Raw genomic sequence first — 24,034 nt, 5'->3', positions numbered from 1 at the left:
ATCCCCAAGATATCTCATTATGTGTATGCAAATATTAAAAAAAAAAAGTAAAAAAATATGAAACACTTCTGGTGTAAGTATTTCAGATAAAGGACATACAAGCTGCCTAAGAAAACAGGATGGTCTGTGGCTCAGTATAGCAAAAATCAAGGCTGGTAAGTTTTAAAGATATTAAAATGATAAATTTAAGGGGGAAAAAAAAAGCCATTCCAAAAGAATGGGGTGGGGGGAAGGCCCACAGAAGAAAAGACAGAAGAGCCACATATCCTAAAGGTTTGTGTCTTAAAAGAACTCAAATGCAGACCCTACCAGAAGGAAGATAAGGGGAATTTACAAAGTACCTTCTCTTTGGTTGGGGTCTGGAAATAAGACTATTATGTCAAACCTTGGGGCTGTAATCACTATACTCTCCTCTGACAGAGACATGGCTTTGAAGAGGCCAAATAACTTGCCAGTGCTCATACTGCTAGGTGGTAGGAAGGCCCATCTTAGGACTCACAAGCATGCACCAAGATGTCAAACCCAATACTCCATTAACAAAATTTCTACTGGGGGGGGGGGGGTTCTATCAGGATTAAGATTGCTTTTAAACTCCAACAGTTATCAACATGCTCAAGAAGGTAGAACATATGGGGATCCTCACTCTTTTGGCAAAAATTACCACACTTTTTTGAATAGAGTGCTTTAAGCATATGGTTCTATTTCTGAGCTGATACCAGGAGCTCAATTTTCTAGTCTAAAACATGGTCAGCCTAAAAGACTTGTTCCAAGGGACATGACAAAGATGTGTCTGATTGCTGTAGTCCATTGTCAAGGAGGTTCTTGTGGGTAATTTTTACTTGCTTTTAATGGAACTAATATGATGGGAAAAGACCTGATATTCACTGATCCCCCTTAGTTAAGTCCTTGATACTGGTTAATACTGTAGCCTAAGTCACCAATATGTTCCACACTTACCCTCATCTTTTAGAATCGTACTCATCAGACTCCAAAAACACAAAGGAAAAGGGTAGAGAGTTGGACAAAGTGATGTTGCTAACTAGCCTGCTGATGTGAAGATGGAAAACTATGATACTTAAAGACAAAAAGGGAGAACTTCACAAAATCAGGTAAAGCCTTGCAATACCCTATCTGGTGGTTCTCCTACTCAGCTACGGTGCTGTTAGAAGTGCAGTAGAAAGCATTACATATATTAACATCCTGGTATCTTATGATTTGAGCAGTTACCTCTAGGTCAGGAGAGCAGGTGTGTGTGAAGTAAAAAGATGAGGAAAGCAATAATCAATGAATGACAATTCTGAGAGCCAGATATTAACAACTAAAAGTAACTTAAGATCCGTACACATAGAAATTCGAAGCAGGAATCTTAACAGAAATGAGAAATTATAAAAAACTTATCATCATGTGTATATAAAAATTTTTAAAAACCCTTGTGCATTCTGAAGATTTGTTTCACAACAAGGTAGAATGGCTTAACACTATTAAACTATATACATAAAATAGTCAAGATGGTAAAGTTCATATAGTTTTACCACAATTAAAAATAAATGTGGAATAATATGCTAAGAGGCACTGATAGTTTTATATATTGATTATTCCAGGAAAGAAGGGTTGCAAATAAGTCAGAACTGAGTAACTCTAAAGAAAATTACATGAAAACAAAGATGAGAGTGGAAAGGAATAAAGTGGAATAGAGTAGAAATGAATAAAATATAAACCACGTAGAATGTGTAAAACAGAACTATGTTTTGTTTTTTGCAAAGACTAATAAGACTGCAAAATCTCAGCCAGTACTGATTCAGAAAAGCAGTGGTGGTGGACCCCTGTAATCCCCAAACAATTCAGGGGTCTGAGGCAGGAGGATCACAAGTTCAAAGCCAGCCCCAGCAATTTAGCAAGGCCCTAAACAACTTAGTGAGAACCTGTCTCAAAATGGGGGGGGGGGGAAGGGGGAGGTGGGCTGGGAATGTCGCTCAATGATAAGTGGTTCAATTCTTGGTACCAAAAAAAAACCAAAAAAAAACCAAAAACCAAAAACCAAAAACTTTCTATGAGCAGTATCAAAAATGAAAAGGGGACATACAGCAGTGACCGAAAAGTCAGGAAATTGTAAATAACTTTATGCTAATATATCTGAAAATGCACATTAAAAAAATCTTAAGAGTTGCTTCAGAATAAATATACTTTAATGCAAAATATTAGACTTTAATAAATCTCTACTAATTCTTCAATTTCACAATCCCAAAAGATTAAGTCTAGTGCTAACCAGTGGGTAGTATAAGGATGAGCACTATTCTGGCAGTGCTTGCTAGCCTGGGCTCTCTCAAGGACCGTGTTCCACCAGAAGCTGATTAGCTGGTGGGTGTCAGACTCACCTTTGCCTCTTGCTCATTGAAAGTGTTAGTGCTGAACATCTGGGCCACAGCCTCAAATGCTGCTGTGAGTGGTAACATGAACTGCTCGTACTGATCTTCATCCTCTCCTGAAAGAGAAACAACCCCATGTGTTACCCTGATTCCAAACAATCCAAGCTGCATGTGCCTGAGAAATAAGCCGGGATGAAAGAATAGTAGGCCCCAGAGTAATTCCAAGGGTCCCGGCATCCTAATAGAGTTCACAGTAATTTAAGAACAAATTTGGAAACTAGAAAACAACAAACTTTCTAGTGCAGGGATCGCCTAAGTTTTTGAGGTTGAGTCTCAGTATCAGAGATACAGGTATGTGTATTAGGTACGATGTGACTTAGCCTTCAGTAAGAATTAAGAGACAGTTAAGAAAGGACAATGGCTGGTATGAGAACTAGGCAAGACTCAAACCTGAAAGAGGTACTTGGGAAGCTTTCTTCATGCTTACTTAGTAATTTTTCATAAACCTAGATTGCATAATGTCATTTTAGTAGGATTAAATTCAAATAGCTTAAAATTAGAATAACCACTGAGCTTCAGTTATTATTGACCCTAAATTACTTTTATCACCATCAGCGCTGCAGAGATGATCAAACCCTCCTGGTTCATATGTGCTGGAAACCTGAACAGTAAACCCTTTGCTGGGTTTGCACCTCAACTTTGGGGGGGGGGGGGGGAGGAGGTATCTGGCCAATAGGATGCGTTCAGGAGTCTCAAAGCACAATTCTGTTATTTTACAGATGAGAATTTTATAGCCATAAGCATATCAGAAACTTTGGGAATATGCTGTATTCTCTTCCAGTTATAGGGACTATGCCAGCATGATGTGTTCTTGGTGAAATTTGACTGTTATTCCAGATGATTTTGCTATTACTGAAACAACAGAGAAGATTTCCCCCACATACAGTTTTCTGTTCTCAAATAAAAATTTAAACAGTGCCAGATTAATTCATGAGCCTCAGGATTTATTGCAGTACCTAAATCCACCATGAGGAGACGCCCAAGTGCTGTGTAGAAGGTAGTCCGACACCGCATGTCAGTCAGGTTGGACTGATTGTTAATACCCAAAAATGAAAAGTGCTCGCTCTATTGAAAAAAAGAAAACACGTTAAAAAGGTGAAAACATGGGTTAGAGGCAGAATGCAAGCCAGTAATTTGAGAATTACTGAGCCCTTTTAGGCTAATGGCTCCATGGTCATTCCTTAAGGATGTAAAGGTATTTTTCTTTTCTTTTTAAAATTATTGTGGTTGTTACCTGCTAACAACTTATTTCAGGTATAAATGTAGCAGGTGATGTCAATATAACTCAGGTCACCCTGATCTCAAAAAGCAGCTCTGATGCTTGGAACTGTAATCTGGCAGTGTGATGGGAGTGGGAACAGCCTGTGCTGTGGTGGCAGCCAGGACCTCAGCTTGACCTCTCCTTCATGTGTGTGGACTATGGAGAGAGGATGGAAGAGGGGCTCGAATCACTCACCGTGTGATTGTTCAGCATGAACTGTACCGCACTAAGCTTCACTAACTTCCTTACACTACTGTACGTAAAGACAAAGTCAAGGAAAGTGTGAAGCCAACCAAGAATCTTTAAGATGGAAAAAAAACCCCTTGGATTAAGTACGGTTTACCCAAACATCTATTTTTCCAATCCACTTGAGTATACCATTGCCAAGTGGAAAAAAATTTGTTCTCTTCTAAGCAGTATTTAACTGATCAATAAGAGAACAGTCATATTAAACACCTATCTGTAAGGAAATTGATAAAACCCAGCAGTTTCTCGTATGAATTATGAATATCCTAGAGCAGCTTTCTGGATGGGGGGGTTCCAAGAGAGAATTTAACTTGATCTTGCCTAAGGTAACCACAGTGTATCAAGAATAAGCTCCTCTCCTATTCAGAATGACACCAGCTGTGTACAACCTTTGGGAGAACTGAGGAGAAAAATAGCTCAAATACTTTTATAGGATTTACTGTTCTTGTAGACCCATGGTTGTGAAAAGCTCACTGAGAGCAATTCAAACTTTATAGTTGCAAAGGTTAACATCATCAGGATGCTTCCACCAATCAGCTGGGAACTTTTATTCTGGATTCTGTGTGGGTACTGCTTTAATTTCAGGAAAATGGAGGATACCCAAGTATATACTATAGTTAATGAAAGTAGCAACAGCAGGAGGCCATAATTTCCAAGACTAGCATGTCATACTTTTTGCTGTGCACAGAAGCCAGCTTAGAAAAGGATATCCAATGGACAGGTCATTGAGAAGCTGTAGTGTCTTAGAGGTGATTGGTTCACAACGGCCCCAGTACTTCAAGTTGGTGATGCTGGAGGACAAAAACAAAAAAAAAAAGCAAGAGACACTTTTGATTTGCCTGGTCTCCTTGAAGGCTGGGAGAAGAAGAATATCATCAATCAAGTCACCACACATCTGCATCACCAATTCACAGACATCACGACCACAAAAAAAAAATGGGTATAAAATCTCCGTACTTACATTTGGTTGACTAGAAAAATTATCCTTCAGATAATCTTCACTACTTGGTTCCAAAGCTACACTGGCCCATACCCAGGCCCTTGGAATTCTGGGGCACTCCAGGGCTGATTTCTGCAGCAAGGGTAAGAGATTTCTGCGGCAGTGATAACATGCAGACGTATGCAATTCTGCACCTGCACCATCCACTGTCAGCTGCAGAATTCTAGTAGCCCTTGCTTCTGGATTCTTGGCTGGCAGAGTCCTTTAGACCCCCTTTGCTTTTTCCATCTTAAATTATTAACCAGCTCATGGATATGAGTGTTTAGGGCTGGGATAGTTGGAAGGAGGCAAAACATCACTTTGCACACAGCCCTGGGTAATATATTTGGCTCCTAGTGTGCGCTTTAATAAATCGAGCTCCTAAAGAGGGGAAAATGTAACTAAAGGGGCATAACTTAAAAACAAAAACAAAAACAAAAAAGGGCCAATCAGGAGCGCCAACTTTGAAGACAATTCAAATAATAGCACCAGATTTTGGAGATTTAAGACCCTCAGTGGGTATGATGCTTCCTGACAGGAGTAAGCCCATCTGAAAGTGGGGCTCTCCCCTGGGGGCATAACTAATGGAAATCAGCATCAGAAAGTGATGCCTGCTCTGGGCATCCTGGGTAGCTCAGGGATCAGGTGAGAGGTCAAGCACCAGTCACTGGGGAAGGAGAGCCATTTTGCTAATGCCATGACAAGGTTTCACCTGTGATCCCAGAGGCTAAAGAGAAGATTCTGTACAAGCCTGGAATGCTCTGGGGCCGGGCCATATCTCTAAGCACAGCTTGTCACACACTCAAAGGCACAATTTTCTGACGCAAACGATCAATGCTATAATACCCAGGCACTGGCAGCACAATGCCCAGATCACATTGTACAGTTGCAACAGGACTGCAAGGGCCTCTTGCTGAGGGCAAGCTGAAACACTTACATTTTTCCTATGAAGACGCTTAGGACCATGGTCTCATCATTCAAGCCGAGAACTTCTGAGAGTCGGCGGTACAGCTGGTGTCATGTAAAGGAAAACAAAGTAACCAGAGAATATTAGAACAATCACATACCTGGACTGTTTTTGTACATATTCAGGGAGTAAGATGTGGGAAGAAAATTGAAAACAATCCTGTGAACCCCTGTTGAAGGGATGAGCCAGTTTCTAAGTATTACAAAATACTGGATAGATGCTGAGCTCTCTTATTGGTCCCCTTCAATCCTGAAATCACAAAAACTCTGCCAAAACCTTCTGCTGTTCTGAACATTAATTCATGTATAGAGACTAAGAATTGCCAATTTGGGGAAGAACAACAGATGTTTTGACTGGCCATTTGTTAAGCATATGGAATTCAGGAGGAATAGACCCAATTCCTCAATAAGTCTCCAGAATTCTACACACTAAGAGAAAACATTTGTAGTTTCCCAGTACCTAAAATCTGGAGACTGTATCTCAACAGTTTCTCTCAATCAGCAATTTCATGTGTGAGAAGTGAGAACTAAATGGAGCCAATTGTAAGTCTGTTACCTTTGAGGATTTCTGCACCTGGTCCCCAATGTAGATCTTACGAAACTGTTCAAAAAAGCTCAGCATGGCCAATTCCAGCTTCTCGTTACCCGCCTGAGCCAAGCGAGAATCTGTTAGGTTCATCAGCTGGAGCACCCTAGAGGAAGAGGAGCAATGATTCTCAACAGCAGGATAGCCTCGTCACCCTACACACCCCAACCTACCCTGAAACAGCCAAACATACCTCCTCTTCTCCTTATCTAGCCTATCTGAAAGGCATTCTCTGCAGGTTGTAAGCTTGGGTGAGGGAAAAAACAGTCTCCATTTCTTGCCCCACAGGAACCACAACTAAGGAATGAGTAGTGAGACGTTTGTCACTGAGATCTTGGATAGGGGTAGAACTGAGAATCAGCTTAAAAACTATGGAACACACTGGCATGACGGGTCATGGTATTTCCTAAAATTTCTGAGAGCTTGGATAGAACAATTTTATGCACTCCATTCATCTATACAAATGAGGGACTAGCCCAGGGTTCTCAATCTTTTCTCTCAGAGCCACGAAGGAGATAAAGATATGTGAAACATAATGTTCATAGCACTTCCAGGGACAAGGACAAACAGCAGATGTGCACCGTGTTTTTGTCTCTTTTGCCTACAATGCTCTCTTCCCAAAAAAGCATAATGCAATGCAAGTGAAAGAATATTGAATGAATAGGCATGATGTTACTTTAAGTGAGTCATCTGACATTTTCGTGTGAGAACAGGCAGCAAACTATTTGTTACATATCATAAGTAAATTAGACTCAGTCATTGTGTTGCAACACTTGAGCTAAGAAATATAAGACACCATCTAAACTAAATTTATATATCATGATACACACAGTATCATAGTAGACTGCAAAATCAGAAAGGCATTAAATTTCATTCTTCTTCTTCTTCTTCTTCTTTTTTTTTTTTTTTTTTTTTGCGGTACTAGGGATTGAACCCAGAGTCTAGCACATGCTAGGGGAATGCTCTACTACTTAGTTATATCTCAGTCCTTTAAAACTTTTTATTTTGACACTCGCCATCCTCTTGCCTCAGTTACATGAGGAGCTGGGATTACAGGTGTGTGCCACCACACTTGATCATTCTTATTTCATCTTTGCTCAGTTCTTCAAAGAACGCCAATGGAGGGGGCTGGGGATGTGGCTCAAGCGGTAGAGCGCTCGCCTGGCATGCGTGCGGCCTGGGTTCGATCCTCAGCACCACATACCAACAAAGACGTTGTGTCCGCCGAGAACTAAAAAATAAATATTAAAAATTCTCTCTCTCTCTCTCTCTCTTAAAAAAAAAAAAAAAGGACAATGGACAATACCATGGAGACTCTTGTTAGGATTAAGGCAGCTAAGGCAAATGGACATAGAAAGAGACAAAAAGGGAATTTCAGAGGAATAAGAATTATAGATTGAGGGTATAGCTCAGCCTTGGGTTCAATCCATAGCACTGCAAATAAAAAATAAAAGTTGCCCAAGAGCTCAATGTGACTAATGAGGTTTAACTAGACTATCCATAAAATTTATTAAAAAGGAAAAGAATTTATAGATTGAGATGTTCGGGGACAAGTAAAGTCTACGGCATCAGGTTAAAGTGTGTGCATCCCTAAAGAGAACATCTGAAGGTTTAGAACTCTTTACAGTAGTAGCCTCTGCAAGGTCACAAAATCATTCACAACAGTAGAAAGACATTTTCGGTCCTTTTTGCTTATAATCTCATGAGTGTGTAGCAGGCTTCCCAGAGGCTACAGGCCACGTGAGACACAGACTGAGTGCAGAAGTAGGTATGAGAATCCAGCTGAATTCCACCATGCAGACATGAAAAAGATTTACAAATTGGGGCTGGGGATGTGGCTAAAGCGGTAACGTGCTCGCCTGGCATGCGCAGGGCACTGGGTTCAATCTTCAGCACCACATAAAAATAAAATAAAAATGTTGTGCCTGCCGAAAACTAAAAAAAAATATTAAAAAGATAAAAAAAAAGATTTGCAAACATGTAAACAACACTGCTCTTCTCATTAATTTTTTTGAAAAATAGTTTTCTTCATAAAAATAAACAATGTTAGCATTCAATGGGCTCATTAGTGTTTTATAATAAATTAATATACATATTGTTTTAAACCCCAACTGCTCTTCTGGAGACCTCAATGCCTTTTTTTCTTTAAGAGGGTAAGGTAGGTCTAAGATCAACATGTTGGAGAACATCTGCCTTAAAAAAATTGTGCCTTTTATTTCTGCTATGTAAACTTTCAGAAATCACTAGTTATGTGCCATCTTTCTTTTCTTTGACTTTGAAAAGTTTTCAATAAGTTCTAATGTTCATTAAAAGGTTTTTAATAAAATGAAGATTACACAGATACAAAATAACTTGAAAAAAAAATTTTTTTTCTTTTGGTAATGGAGATTGAACCCAAGGGTGCTCTTCCACCAAGCTACACCCCAGCTTTTATTCTGGAGACAGGGTTGCTGAGGCTGGCCTCAAACTTGCAATCCTCCTACCTCAGCCTCCTGAGTTGCCCGGATTACAGGTATGTGCCAACACACTGGCAAAATAACTTGATGAATGGATATGTGGCTGAGAGATAGATCTGAAAAGTCTGTAGTTCTATAATTTTACCATTGGTGACATTTGAGAAACCAGTTTCCCTTGTAACTTGTGTTGGCATGGCAAATCAGCCTACATTCCACTAACGCTGAGACATGATCCTTAAACAGAACTAATGGTTACTCCCACATTAATTTTCCTAATTCTGTCCCCATCATTTCCTGCTGAATTATTGCTGAAATGTTTTTTGATAAGTTTGTAGGCAGAGCTCTCACTGCACTTATGAAGGCTGGAAGCTGGAGCTGCAGCAGGCCTGTTTTCATGGTGTTCTGCTTCCTAAGACTGGTCTGTAAGTGAACGTCAACAGGGCATCCAAAGTGGCTGGGGAGTGGTCTTACCGACATACAAGCTCGCCATCCATAGCATCTTGCTCGTCAGTGCTGGCAAAAGAAACCCGGCCACCTATCACAGCTCCGATGATGTACACCAGCCACGTCAGCCTCCCTGTGGTAGGAGGAAGCCTCATCAGTGACCCCTCCAGGGATAATTTCACCAAGACACTCTTCATTAGGAGCTTCCTTAATCTTAAGGAAACTCTGGTGAAGTCATAACGTCTTACTTTCCTTGCACATGATGGCTATTCCCTTGCTCTAGTAAGAGTGATGCCAAGGGGGAAATTCACCAGATAATCAATGTTTCCATGTAGACAAGGTCATTACTTTTAGAATGCAGCAATTCTTTAGAGTTAAAAGCCCTCACTGCAGGTGTGATTTTAGTTACTTTTCCCTTGTCCCCTGTGATATTCATTCATTCACAAATACTCTCCTGTGTATATGGAAGTAACCTGAGGATGAAGAATGGGGGTGGGGTTGCAAAGGAGGGTGGCATGCAGTTAAGGGTTCTGATAGCATCTCCTCAGGGGTCTAGAACCCTTCTGCACAATATACTCACCCTCTTGTACTGCAATGTCCATTGGGCTGGCACTGGCGCTCTGCAGAAGCTCCTGGTAGGACTGGGCCGACTGGTCAAACAACTGTACGAGGAGCGCACATGTCTTCTCATACTCACAACGCCCAATGGTGGACAGCTGGTCCAACTGCTGCTGGACCAGACCTGTATCCTCCAGGGGATCTTCCAGGCCATCTCTACTCCCAAGGGGTAAAAGGAAGGATGCTCTCTTAAAATATGCCTATTGAATTCTGCAATGCAGCAGTTCTCTTTCTTCTTAAATCAGCCATCATTTCCTATCATAGAGGACAACACTACTTTTTCCTAAGGAAGGATATTTAAATTTTTTTAATTGTAGATGAACACGATATCTTTATTTACTTATTTTTATGTGGTGCTGAGGATCAAACCCAGTGCCTCACACATTTGAGTCACATGCTCTACCACTGAGCCCCAGCCCCAGCCCCAAGGAAGGATATTTTAAAAGTAAGAAGGCAGAGGCCTTTTGCTCTGGCATGTCTCCCTTAGGTATACTATATTTGTTAGCAGTAAATCTTCCCACCTGAATTCCTATCCCTTAATAATTTGTCTGCCGTGAACCTGGCAGCCTTATCTTCTCACCTCTCTGAGCTCTTTTAGTTTAGCCTTTCACTTGTTGCTAATTACAATGAATGTTGGGACTATAAGTACACAGTCTTTTATGTGAGGCTATTGTGGTCAGATGTGTTTAGGATTTCAGAAATTTTCAGATTTGAGGAAGGCAATGTGATGCTTTTCCCATGTATTATAAAGCCCTTGATGGGCCCTGTGGCTTATTAGACTTAATATTCCCATAGCAAATGTATGAATATTGTGAACAGTCATTTTAAACAGGCTTTAAAAATATAAGTCTATAAATGGTCTAATAACTCATATCACATTTTGCCACCAAGTGATTTTTGGTACCAAACTGTTGAGAAAATTTAGCTTTGCATCTTCTTGGATTTCAGAATTGCACCTGAGGAAAAATGGATCTGTTTGAGGTCTTGCCTTATCTACTGGCTCTTAGATTTTAACACCTTGTTCTATGGTGTGCTGCTATTGTTCCATCTTAGTATGTTTGGCGGTAGCAGCAGCACAATCACAGCTGACTATGTTTGCAATGTCCCACACACCAGGCCAGGTTATATTAATTTAATCCTTGTAAGAACCTTATAAGGTAGGCCTATTATTATTTGTGTTTTATAATAATGCAATGAAGAAAGTTGACCAAGAGCACACTGCTATTACCTGACTCCTTGGGCCCACTTCTCTACCTTAACACTGCCTCCTGGAAACCTGCTGCATACAGCAATGTTTTCCAGTGAACTTCATGAATATTCTGATTTTGAAATGACTCAAATTGCAGTTAGAACTTAATTCAAATGCTCTTGATTTTGAGGAAATTAAGAATGTGACTTTAAAAAAAGACATATCAGACATTCAGAGTCCTAAAACAAAGACAACTTCATTTAATACGGGTCATTTTTAAAAGAACCTGACATTTCTTTAACTACAGGTTTCTGATCCAGTTAATAGTCAATGTAGACAGAAACCCTGTGTTAATATACTGCAATCAGTGATAGCTGCCTTGAATTCTTTTGTCTTTGAGTACGCTCTGAAGTCAGAGTTGATGACTGGACTTATTTCTTTAGGAGTAAACATTAAGCACCATAACTTACATATTAAGAATTCTTATCACCTATGTCCTATAAATTTCTCACATTTGAAGAAAACCAGTGGCAAGAACAAACATACAAATGTGCTTTGTAGTCAAAGACATTTCTATAGAGAGTGAAAAGGCGGACAGGAACAGGATGTTTAAGACTATTCTTTCAGACTTTATGCTGCTAGGCTGACAAGGAGGGATAACTATAAACAGTACTGGCACTGATGGAACTCATGTCAAGTCCCCCTTTGCCAAGTGGGTGTGTATAATGGGTTGAAGCAATCAGTCCAAATTTCCTTACCTTAGTATGATGTGCACAGATTCCAACCGGGATGTGATGTAGGCTTTTGTGACCTCAGGAGTATATGTTTCCAGCATGTGGGGCTCTGTGGCTTTGACGTATGGCACAGAGGCTGCCAGCCGCTGCCACAGGCTCAGGAGATAGTGCACACTATTTGGGGCAAATTCCCAGTGCTAAGGACAACCAAAGGAGCAGAAGGCATATTTTTCATTTCTGTATACATAGTCCCAGACCACTTGTCACAAATGAAAGACTTTTTTTTTAATTACTGGGGATTGAATCCAGGAGCACTCTACCACTGAGCTACATCCCCAACCATTTTAATTTTTTTATTTTGAGACAAGGTCTATGTTGCCCAGGCTGGCCTTGTTTTATGATCCTCCCAAGCTGCTGGGATTATAGGTGTAAGGCACCACGTCCAGCCAGGATAAAGACGTTTTAAAAAAGAGGATAAGATTTTATGGGCTTTGTTCTATGTGTGGCAACTAGTTTAAAGTTATTAGTATTTTTAGAGGGTAAGCATCTAATGAGAAGACAGTTCTATACTGGCTATGTAAACCTAACCCACAAAGAAAGCCCTCTGTGTTTCTCAGTTATTAGTATGCATGAGAATCACCTAGAGAACTTGTCAGACATAGGGATGTCAAGGCTCCACCTTGGACCTAGGGAATTGAAAACTATGGGGGGCGGGGTGTGTGAGACTCAAGCACCAGTATTCTTCATCAAGCTCCCAAGTGATTCTGATGCAATACTGTTCGAGACCCACAAATCTATTTTAAAAGACTAAAAAAGAGAGGCTACTAACTTTTTATTCTTTGGTCTAGCCCCCTGTTCTATTCTGTCTTTTTCAGAGAGGTTGAGAGGTTAAAAGGGAGTTTCCTCTGTTTTCAATCTGAATATTATATTTGTAATTCCCACATGTTTCTTTAATCATATCCCTTACACTTTTTTTTTTGGGTTGTGATGGGGATCACACCGAGAACCTTGCAAGCGAATCTAGTATTCTGCCATGGAGCTACATCCACAGCCCCCTCCCTGCACTATTTTTGAAAAAAAATTATTATTTTTTTTTTAAAAACTTTTTTTTGGTTTAGGAATCTTTATTTATTTATTCATTCATTCATTCATTTATTCATTTACTTACTTATATGTGGTGCTGAGAATTGAACCCAGTGCCTCATTCATGCCAGGCAAGCAAGCGCTCTACCACTGAGCCACAACCCAAGCCCCTCCCTGCACTTTTGTAAACTTAAAAGACGAAGCTACAACAGGAACTACTTTGCAGGGTAACTTATAACCTTTGCCAAGGTAAGAGGTATCCTTAAAAGATCAAAATCAATAAGCAAGAGAAGAGATTCCAATGTTTAAGAAGAAACACAAAAGCAATCCAAGACAAACCTGTAGGCTGGTCACTGTGAAGTTGGCTATCAAGCGGATGACCTCAGGGTAGTTTTCCACTTTTACCAGTTCCCCCAGTTGATAGTTACTCTTCAATCGAGCCAGTAGTCTGCAAAACTCATGGTAATTGTTTGGGTCTGATAAACTCTGGCAACAGCACGGGGGAAGATAAAATGGAAAATGTGATTAATCACACTTTATGTGTTCATAATAACCACCAATAAGATGGGATTATTAGTTTCAATAAGCAGAGTTTGCAAAGGAAATCCAAGAGGGACCATAACCCTTGCCTATGGTTCTAAAGCTGATTAATGGCAGAAGGACACCACCTCTGATGTGACTGGCCTGTGTATTTCCCACCAAAGAAAACCTAATAAAATTTCTCATTTATACATCTGTCAAACTGATCACTAAGCACAATACTGTAATTTACTACAATGGCAAAATTATACAAATGTTTCATACATTTATATCATTATTATTTACAATTATCTAAGTATCTTTATATATAAAAAAAACTGCGAACAAAAACTAAATCCAAACTTTAGAGGCTAAATTTCTTGGGGGAACATGACTAACTTCATCCTTATTATTTTGTATCAAAGTGATCTCTTCCCAAGACTCCTACATTTCTGAAGCTGGAGGATACTGACTCCTCTTTGGGGCAAATACTCTCAGAATCTGATTAAAATGTAGACTCACAGAACTCTTAAAGATCAAGATGAAATGGTTCTCTGAGATTTCTAAGTGTGGCATCTAGATGAACTTCTTTTTGACTCCTATAGTTAGTCATACATTAATTGTATACATATATAAATTCTCAAAAATCTTACCTGTGGATTTTCCAGTATTCGTTTAACACCATCGACAAGATGGGAGAGAAACTTGGCCCTCTCAGCATTGTTGAACAGGGATCTCCTGACAGAGGCGATCTGTACTAAGCAGGATAATACCTGAGCAGGATACAACACATACAGTGATTAGGATGGTACGGCTATTTTTACTAAACCTTGTTCCCGCCTATAATATTCCTTAGGGTATCTGGAACAACTTTACAAAAGAAAGAGTATCAGATCTAAGTTGATCACAGTAACCACTCCTGGTTACATTAACAGCTTGGAAAGCTCCCTTAGACACTATTCTTAGACAATCCCATAGGCTTCTTTAATGATTCTTGCTTAGAAAATATCAAGCAAATTATATTTTAAATAAAACTTTAGACTTACTTTTATTTTTTTTGTTTTGTTTTAAAATTTAAAGACTTTTGGCTAATCAGGCTTTGCTATGTAGTGATATATAATGAAATAAACAAGTCAGATCTATTCCCCGAAAAAACAACTTTTACACTGAAAACATTTTCCGTGTTGTGCTACATATTTACATTGTTTGCTCCCCCCAAATCTATTTTGTATCCTTCTCCACCCTGCTCTGTCCCCTGGGACTATATGACCTCTCAACAATAGCAGCATTCCGTTGTCTTCTGGATTCTGGTTGGCTTAAGCCACCGGGAAGTCCCGGCAGAGGTCAGAAGGCAGAAAGAAAGAGGAGCCCTTTTCCCCACCCTCTGGCTGGGCTGGGTTGGCATAATTTTTCTATGAATGACCACAATTATTGCTTTCAGTCCTCCCCTTAGCTACAACTTCAGCTCTCTTCAGGGTTTCCTTCCTCTGTTCCTGGAGGCCCCCGCTCCTGTGGGTGATAATGCACCACAACCATTTGCTGAATTCCCTTCAATTCTGCCCATACCTTTGCAAACAATCTTTTCATTAATTAGCACTCATGGCTGTGCTCCCTTTTCCTGCAGTGACCTGAATGATGCACACAGCACTGAATTCACATTTCTTCTAAATCAAAGGTCCATATTAATTTGGAAAAGTATTACAATGGCCAGGAAATTAGTCCACTGTGGACACCATGCAGAACATCCAGTACTTCACTGTATTTTCTTATGTATATTTTATGTACAACAGCATTTTAGACCAACAATCTAAACACTGGACCAATAGGGTTTTAGAATCTGAATGATTTTGAGATTAATCGTTGCTATTGGAAATACAGCATTCCTAATATCTTTCAAATGTTATTTAGGACAGTATGCAAATTAGTTTTTCCATTACAGTTTCCATTTATCACTATGTAACATTTGCCTGGGGGATTGTCAAAACTTCTCAGCATAATCTTAATGGTTCAGCCGGATAGTATCAGATGAATCCTCATGCTCTAGCCCGTGACATGGATGTGAAGTATAGTACAAAGTCAAACACAGACACAAGATGAACAAAAAGAACTTGACCATTTGCAGCAACTGGCCAATAGACAGGAATAATTTAAAAACAATGAAACCGTTATTGCCAGAACCTTTAGGCTGTAAGCTTAATCTCATAAGGCTAGATAACTAACCCTAGTATTTCTATCCTATAAAACAAAATGAATGAACACTCATTGCTATTTTTTAGAAACAGTTTGTGTTGGAAATAGTGGTTCTGACTCACCAGAGGTGAGAATGAAGGAGGGATGGAATGATACAGGTCGAAAAACAGCTGCAGAGTTGAAGAATCTAAGAATGCTGAAAAAAGACAAATGACATCACTTTTACTTTGTCCACAGAGTGCTATCATATTATTCTGTTCTAAGATACTAAGAGAGCACATCCCGCTGCATACTTATCTTACAGAATGTCTATATCCTTAGCAAGTGGTAACTATTAGGACCTTTTTGTTTTCCACTTTTCCCCTTAAAATATCAATTGCAGCAACTATAAGAAACATTCATTCTTTGGTTCTCAGGGAATTTTAGACAATCCTAACACCTCTAACCACATCAAGAATTTAAAATTTTATCCTTAGGAACACAAAAACAAATGTAAGCTCAAGTTCTTTGTATGATATATACATATTTTTGGTACTGGCCAGCATTCTATCTCTGATCTATGTTCTCAGACCTTTTTTATTTTAAGACAGGGTGTCACTAAGTTGCCCAGATTGGCCTTGAACTTGCGATCCTTTTGCTGCAGCCTCCTGAGTAGCTGGGTTGATACTATTTTTAAAGGCAGTATTATTCTGAATAGATAACAAGCCTCTTAATGATTAATACAAGAAGATACATGCCCACTCTTATTCATTTATTAAGAGTTTTCCCATGCTGGGGGATCTATGAGATTCCTCCAACAACCTCTCCCTTGTATTATAAAAATAGACATCAAAATTATCAAAATTCTAAGCTTTAAGTAAACAAGCAATCACTGGGGTTCTTTGGATTATCCTATGAACATGCTGAGGAGCTGTGGGGCAGGCTGATACAGGTGGTGCAATTTCTCTGTTACCTGATCTCCAGCTGGTGGGGATCTGTACTGTACATAGGTCATCTGAGGACTCATCAGTAGATGTGCCGATGAAATCAAAGTTCAGGCAGTTATGGGTGAGTTTGAGCAGCTGCATGAGCAAGCCATGCTGACTTTCATCATTCAAGTTCAGATTCTTTCCTGAAGCCTGGAAAAATTGGCACACAATGAGCCCCAAACAATTGTTCCTCTCTTCCCAGCTTGCTCCCAGATTCAGCAGCAGGATGCTGAGCCAGAAAAGGCGGACTGTATTTCAGCAGAACAAACTGATGGTTTTCCACACAAAAATATGCTGTACTTTATCATGTTAATCTTACTATAAAAATCCCTTCTGTTCCTTTTTACTAATAACATTTATTATAAAAACATAAAGTTGATACTTTTTCCCCCTTTCGTTTTTTTAAATTTATATATGACAGCAACAATTCCACATATAGAGCACAATTTTTTATGTCTCTGGTTGTATACAAAGTATACTCACACTAATTCCTGTCTTCATACATGAACTTTGGATAATAATGATCATCACTTTCCACCATACTTTCTAACCCCATGCCCCCTCCCTTCCCCTCTAACTCTTCTGCCCTATCTAGAGTTTGTCTATTCTTCCCATGCTCCCTCTCCCTATCCCACTACAAATCAGCCTCCTTATATCAAAGAAAACATTTGGCATTTGTTTTTTTGGGGATTGGCTAACTTCACTTAGCATTAACTTCTCTAACTCTACCCATTTACCTGCAAATGCCATGATTTTATTCTCTTTTATTGCTGAGTAATATTCCATTGTGTATATATGCACCAGATTTTTTTAATCCATTCATCTACTAAAGGGCATCTAGGTTGGTTCCACAGTTGAGCTATTGTGAATTGTGCTGCTATAAACATGGATGCGGCTGTGTCCCTGTAGTATGCTGTTTTTAAGTCCTTCGGGTACAGACTGAGGAGAGGGATAGCTGGGTCAAATGGTGGTTCCACTCCCAATTTCCAAGGACTCTCCATACTGCTTTCCATATTGGCTGCACCAATTTGCAGTCCCACCAGCGGTGTATGAGTGCACTTTTCCCTCCACATCCTTGCCCTTAAATAAACTTTAAAAAACATATTTTTCATATGTTGAGACAAAATGGCCACAGGGAATTTGAAGCAAGATGGATTGTGAAATTTGCCTGTGAGAGGCTAACAATTTCTAGACATGGCTATGGTAAAACTCTGGATGGAGTTCTGAGGAAATTTCACAACTTGCTCACCTTCCTTCCTCCCTCTTTTCAGCACCATCCTTACCATGATCACCAGAAATCTTTTTAACCAGAATTAAAACAAAATCACCAATGATATTTATTTGTTCACCTGCAGTGTACCTGCAGACCATACAACTGATTATAGCTCCACAGTGAGCATATTTATTGACTCCAAGGTTACACCAGCTGTGTCTCAGTGACTGGCTGGCCATTTGTTTTTGATAGGATCAATGAGGAGGATTTAACCCTGAGTTTTCTCCAAAGCTTTCCCCCATTCAGGGTGTATAACAGCTTTGCCAGGCAACTTGCCAAACCTCAGGAATATTCGGGAATTCAGAGGTAACACTAAGTAACTGAGTAAAAGATAAGTATCATTAACAGTGTCAACAGAAAGAATCCAAATTTGCCTTTAAAAATTAAACTGGGAAATATTGGAAAATGAGGAAAAAAACCAAACCAAAACAAACAAACAAACCACCCCCAAACCAAAAATGAACAAAAGCTAGTAGCTAACCCCATTTAATTTCTCACAGGGACCAAGAACCCAAACATTGTTACAAATGTGTAGGTTAACATTTCTTTCTTCAACTCTAACAATAAATGAATTGAAAACCAACTCTCTACATTAAAACAGGTAATTTCCTTATGTGATACTGTATATCCCTTCAGGTTATTAAATCTAAATGGATGTTAAAAATTCAAAATCTACTTTTCCTTACAGATGTTGCTTGTTTATTTGCTGTTTCTAACTCAGCAGGGGACAGAAGCGTCAACCTAGTTTTGTGTGGTAACAGTGCAGTCTGAACCTACTTTCAAAGTACCAAGAATCCAAACACCATAAAACTAACATGCTTTCACTCTGAATAGAGATTTTATGTAGTTATAAAAAACAAACAGCAAAATCTCTAACTTTGTGGTAAATTCTTGATACCTTTAAGATAGGAGAATGGGATAAGTGTTCACTTACTGCTGTTTACCTAAGGGAATAGTTTTGAAGTAGGAAAATCACAGTCTTTAACTTTATTGGTTAACCTGGCTGGCTTTTTGTATATCTCTAGATGTACAGTATATGAGAGAGGAATGATTAAAGCAATGCAAAACTCTAATGCCCTCAGTTTGGAGCTGTCCCCTAACAAATTCCCACATATTCTCATCCTTTCAAAAGAAAAGTAGGAAGCATGACCCAACCCATGACTGTACCTGTTTTAATAAATTGCAGGAAAGCGTGAAGATATCAAATAGTGATGAATCTCGGAAAGAGGAAGCTATTTTTCTGTGCTTGGTTAAAGGATGGGTGGTGTCTGCCTATGTAGAAACAGAATAGACCAATGCCAGTTTTAGAATTAATAGGAAAAAAAAAAAAAGCAAAAATGAAAGAATTTTTCATGGAGACTTTAAAACAGAGGATTTCCAATAAAAGCAACATAAATACAAACCACATTTTTAAAGCTTAAATTATAGTTAAATCATCTAGTGAGAAAATATGGAAAATATTCCAATTCTAGTTTCAGTGTCCTGATAGGACAGCTAGCTAGGATCTCATTTCTCACAGCTTACAGAGGAAAAACAAAAGAAGGGATAAATATTTTTACTGCAAATTTTTATTTTCCTCTGCACTTGGAGAGGTAAAACTTAACAAACTGTTGGCAGACATTGTTAATAATTATTGTCATGTCATATTGTGGCTTAGTCTCAAAAACAGAATAGCAAGCTGAAGTTTCTGCTGAATTTCCAAAATAGTCTTTAACAGTCATGACTTAAAATAAATGACAATGAGTGGTGTATTGGTCTTTTACTTATTTCTGTTTATGACTTTTCAGCTAAGTTATACATATTTTTGTAATTAAAGATTAAATCTTTTATTTTCCTCTGGTACTGGGGACTGAACTCAGGGGTGCTATACCACTAAGCTACATCCCCAGCCATTTAATTTTATTTTGAGACAGGGCCTTGCTAAATTCCCCAGGCTGGCCTCCAACCTGTGACCCTCCTGCCTCCACCTCCTGAGAGGCTGATAGTACAGGCTTGTGCCATCACACTAACTAGGACTAAATCTTTTACTTCTTTAACATGCCTTCTATTTTGAACACATAGTAGGCACTCAACAAATAGAATGCAAGAATTTCAAGGTTATCCAGGGTATCTTTAGTTGATTCACTTATTAAATATGTAAATCTGTTTGCTGATCAAATCAGCAAAATGTCTGACAGACAACAAAGTTTTCCTTGACTTTATTTCTAAGTGCAAACAGGAATTGTGACAGAAATATACTTTCTGAATTGAATCTGACAGCCAAAAAATTATGGAAAATGAATATTATTTAAGGTTCAAAATATTCCAATTCTAGTTTCAGTGTCACTGTGTTAGCATGTAGTCTTAGAAAACAAAGGAGCTGCTACAATATATATCATGAACCATATATAATCTGCTGTAATGATCATAATACAGAGTACACTTAAACTATGGCAGTCATGTTTTTATCACTTTCTCCCCCTCTCTCTCTTTTTGGTACCGGGAACTGAACCAAGGTACCAAACCACTGAGCTTAAAACCATAGAGCCACATCTACATCCCTTATTTATATTTTATTCAGAGACAGGGTTTCACTGGGTCTTAGGGCCTCGCAAAATTACTGAGGCTGACCTTGAACTCATGATCCTCTTGTCTCAGTCACCTGATCAATGGGATTACAGGGGCGCTCCACCGCACCCTGCTTCATCACTTTCTTAAGAAAGAGAAGTAAAGCCTTGCAAGATTTTATATCAACTATTTATGTATTTTATGGGGACAAACTACAAAGAGGAGAACATTAAGGCCACAATCTTTGGTTAATGAATGCTCTCCTACTAGAAAGGAAATAGTGGTTAAACAGTCAGTTAAGAGCACAAGCTCTGGAACAAGACTATCTGGGTTCTAATTCAGATGCTCTTGCTTACTATTTAACTGTAGCAAATTATTTAACCTTAATGTGCCCCAGTTTTCTTATCCAGAAAATGGGATAACTACAATACCTATCATGCAGGACTGCTATGAGATTAAAATTAGTTAATATAAAATGCTAAGAAAAGGAACTGATACATCATAACCACTTAAAAGTATAAGCTATTATTTTGATAATTACTGATAATTACTGTGACAGAAAACACATGGATTTCAGATTTTAACAGGCTATAAGCTAGTGCATTAAAAGAGTATTGACTCACAGTTAAAATTTCTTGGGGTTAATAAAAATGTCTGCATAATTATGAGCAATAGCAACAACAGTGCTAATGTAATTAATACATTGACAACTTAAAGGTGAGATATTATAATATTAATATTGGCCTGTTCAATAATTATAAAATTTTAGATGAATATGAAAATAAATAACTGGAAAAAAAAAAAAGCCAGAGCAAAAACACAAACAAAAACAAAAGCCACTGGTGTTTCCTCTGTAGTACTATGTGACATCAATGACTATTTAAAAAATTAAATCCCACGCAGGCTGGGGTTGCAGCTCAGTGGTAGAGTGCTTGCCTGTACGTGAGAGGCCCTAGATTTGACCCCCAGAATTGCAAGAAAAAAATTAACTGGTATTAGCAGAATGGTTCATACATTCTAAAGAATCTAGGAAAAAATCTTTAGGAGTAGCACAGGGAAATAAGTAATGTATAAATGGCTATAATGCATTAATGTAAATAGGAAAAAGGGGCACACAAATGATGCTGGTTCTATTTTTAAGGTTCCTGGTTTTAACTTAGGACCATTATTCTCATCTTTAGAATGAACATTAATACCAATGAGAAAAGCTGAGATGGGAGGGTGGAATATTCTGGAGACAGAAGGGGACCAGGACAAAAAGAATGAGGTTAGGTTGCACTTACAGAGGAAAGCCCAATGGAACAAGATTGTTTCAAAAGGGCATTAATCACTTACCGCAAAAGCACACAACGGCCAAAAAGATCATCCCACACATAGCAGAAAACACCAAGACTAAGAAAAAATATGTCACTTACTTCAATGAGGAAGGCTGTAGCACTTACTTGGTTAATTTCATTGGTTAGCTGAGATAAAATTGTGACGCCAATGATGCAGTATTCGACACTGTCCTGGTTAAAAAAATATGTTAAGGCAGAAAGAGTTGGCATGTGTGCTTGATTTTAGCATTTGGGATACACTCATGCTACTGGATGACAGATTCTTTGGTTACTAATAAAACTGGCTAGACAAGGCAGCAAGAAATTAGTTTCAACCTAAATAAAAGCTAACTTTCATTGGACGAGACTGCTAAATCTGACCTCAGCAAGATTTAAAACTTTGGTTTTAAAAAGTTCCTATAAGCATATATGTTATTATAAGATAAAATGCAAAACACATTTGAAAGGTAAATGACAAAAGACAAAGACCCTGAGGGAAAAAAACGTAAAATAGGGAGTTCACAGAAAAGTACATACAAATATTAAATTAACAAATAAAAATGTGTCATGTCTCATTCGAAACAAACAATGAGATACGAATTGCTTTGCCTATTTAAAAGAAAAAAAAAATGTTTAGCTTCCCAGGCTGAGGTATTTTTTTGGCGGATGGGTACTGGGATTGAACTCAGACGCACTAGACCACTGAGCCACATCCCAGCCCTATTTTGTATTTTATTTAGAGACAGGGTCTTACTGAGTTGCTTCATGCCTTGCTTTTGCTGAAGCTTGCTTTGAACTTGCGATCCTCCTGCCTTAGCCTCCTGAGCCATTGGGATTATAGGAGTACACCACTATGCCCCGCTCAGGCTGAGGTATATGAAGTAGATACTCTTAGAAAATGTTGATGAAGTATAAATGAGATATAACATTTTGAAGGTTATTTGAAAATATTAACTATTCAGCTGAATTAATTCCAAGGCAAAAAATTTGCCTTTCAAATACACTTACTCAAGTACAAAATATATATACTGGAATAGACTTAACATATTTAACAGCCAAAAAATGGAAACAAACAAAATGCCCAGCTATAGGAGACTAATTAAATAAACTATGGCATTTCACTGGGAATATTATGTAGGCATTTTTGAAAAGATGAGGCAAGGTTTGTTTGTGCTGACAATGCAAAGACAATAAGCACAAAAAAGACGCAGAAGAGAATATGCCAAAACCCCCATTTTGTGTAATTTTTTAAGTAGATTAACATAAATTAGAGGTTTCTGTTGCTTTTCCCATTCCTATTATATCAAATACATATGCTATACCTGTAAAAACCTTGTGACATCTGTGATTGCATTTCTGAAGACATAGTCATCCTTCTGACAGTCAAACCAGCCCAGTTTTGTGATCCTGGCATATAACTGAATAAGTGCTTGCGTCACAAAAGTAGCCAACTTTGGCCGTGTGGCAAGGTAGTTGAGCACATAATTCCCTGTGGGAAGAAACATCCACTTAATAGACAGCTCTGCCAGAGAAGGGGGTTTGTCTTCAAGCAAACATAGGTCAAGAAATAATAATGTCAGACTGTTCACCTTTTACTCTCTTTAATTGTTTATGCTGAGAAATAATATGCTGGGACCTCATATTTAATATTATTGGTGGGCTTTCAAATTCATATGAAGCATAGCAGCCATGAATCTATTCCTACATGGCTAGATAACAAGGTCTTACACAGAATTCAAAATCCCTAGAAAAATGTTTTGAGTTATAAGTGACAATAAAAACTAAATGAAAGAAATCTGACAACAAATCTGACTTGGGATTTATCTGGAAGTAATTGTATTAGATCCTCTTTACTTTCATAGGCCCAAAATTCTGGGAAAAACCTGGATTCTAGATATTCTGTATGCTTAGCAATTTTAGCACATTATCAAACAAGCCCATATCTATTATAAAACTGAAAAAAAACCAACTTTTTTATGTTTATCTATTACTAGTACACCACTAAACAAATTAATTTCTTTAAGCCAGATCAGAAAATTCCATACTTACGAATATCTATTCGTTGTTCCAATGGTAGAGGGTTGTTTGTGCGTGACACAAGCTTGGTAAGGCATGTAGCTGCCAGTAACTGGGAGTAAGATGACTGTAAAAGAGGGGGAAGAAGGACTTAAAATTATATTGGTAATTCAGTCACAATAGTTAGAGATTTTATACTGATGTTTCACCTCAAAAT

The 24,034-nt window shown here is 38.5% G+C and overlaps 1 protein-coding gene across 2 annotated transcripts in view; it reads right to left on the bottom strand.

Moving 5' to 3' along the window:
• The window catches only part of XPO7 (exportin 7), an 83,670-nt gene that overhangs the window by 12,512 nt on the left and 47,124 nt on the right, over window positions 1-24,034 (bottom strand). The window contains exons 3-19 of one of the 2 annotated variants that reach the window (XM_081268977.1): window positions 23,851-23,944; window positions 23,124-23,290; window positions 21,901-21,993; window positions 19,106-19,210; window positions 16,650-16,815; window positions 15,820-15,893; window positions 14,161-14,280; window positions 13,328-13,474; window positions 11,930-12,102; window positions 9,945-10,138; window positions 9,392-9,497; window positions 6,435-6,570; window positions 5,850-5,923; window positions 4,644-4,724; window positions 3,883-3,946; window positions 3,383-3,491; window positions 2,376-2,482 (exon numbers count right to left, since the gene is read on the bottom strand). In XM_081268977.1, coding sequence (XP_081125103.1) covers window positions 2,376-2,482; window positions 3,383-3,491; window positions 3,883-3,946; window positions 4,644-4,724; window positions 5,850-5,923; window positions 6,435-6,570; window positions 9,392-9,497; window positions 9,945-10,138; window positions 11,930-12,102; window positions 13,328-13,474; window positions 14,161-14,280; window positions 15,820-15,893; window positions 16,650-16,815; window positions 19,106-19,210; window positions 21,901-21,993; window positions 23,124-23,290; window positions 23,851-23,944 — 2,010 coding nt within the window. The remainder of the gene's footprint in view (window positions 1-2,375; window positions 2,483-3,382; window positions 3,492-3,882; window positions 3,947-4,643; window positions 4,725-5,849; window positions 5,924-6,434; window positions 6,571-9,391; window positions 9,498-9,944; window positions 10,139-11,929; window positions 12,103-13,327; window positions 13,475-14,160; window positions 14,281-15,819; window positions 15,894-16,649; window positions 16,816-19,105; window positions 19,211-21,900; window positions 21,994-23,123; window positions 23,291-23,850; window positions 23,945-24,034) is intronic. The other variant, XM_081268978.1, reaches the window with a different exon arrangement.

The sequence above is a fragment of the Spermophilus citellus genome (assembly GCF_964194105.1).
Source record: "Spermophilus citellus genome assembly, chromosome: 16".
NCBI classification, from domain to species: domain Eukaryota; kingdom Metazoa; phylum Chordata; class Mammalia; order Rodentia; family Sciuridae; genus Spermophilus; species Spermophilus citellus.
The sequence above is the reverse complement of the archived record's forward strand: the minus strand, read 5'-3'. Positions and strand labels throughout refer to the sequence as shown.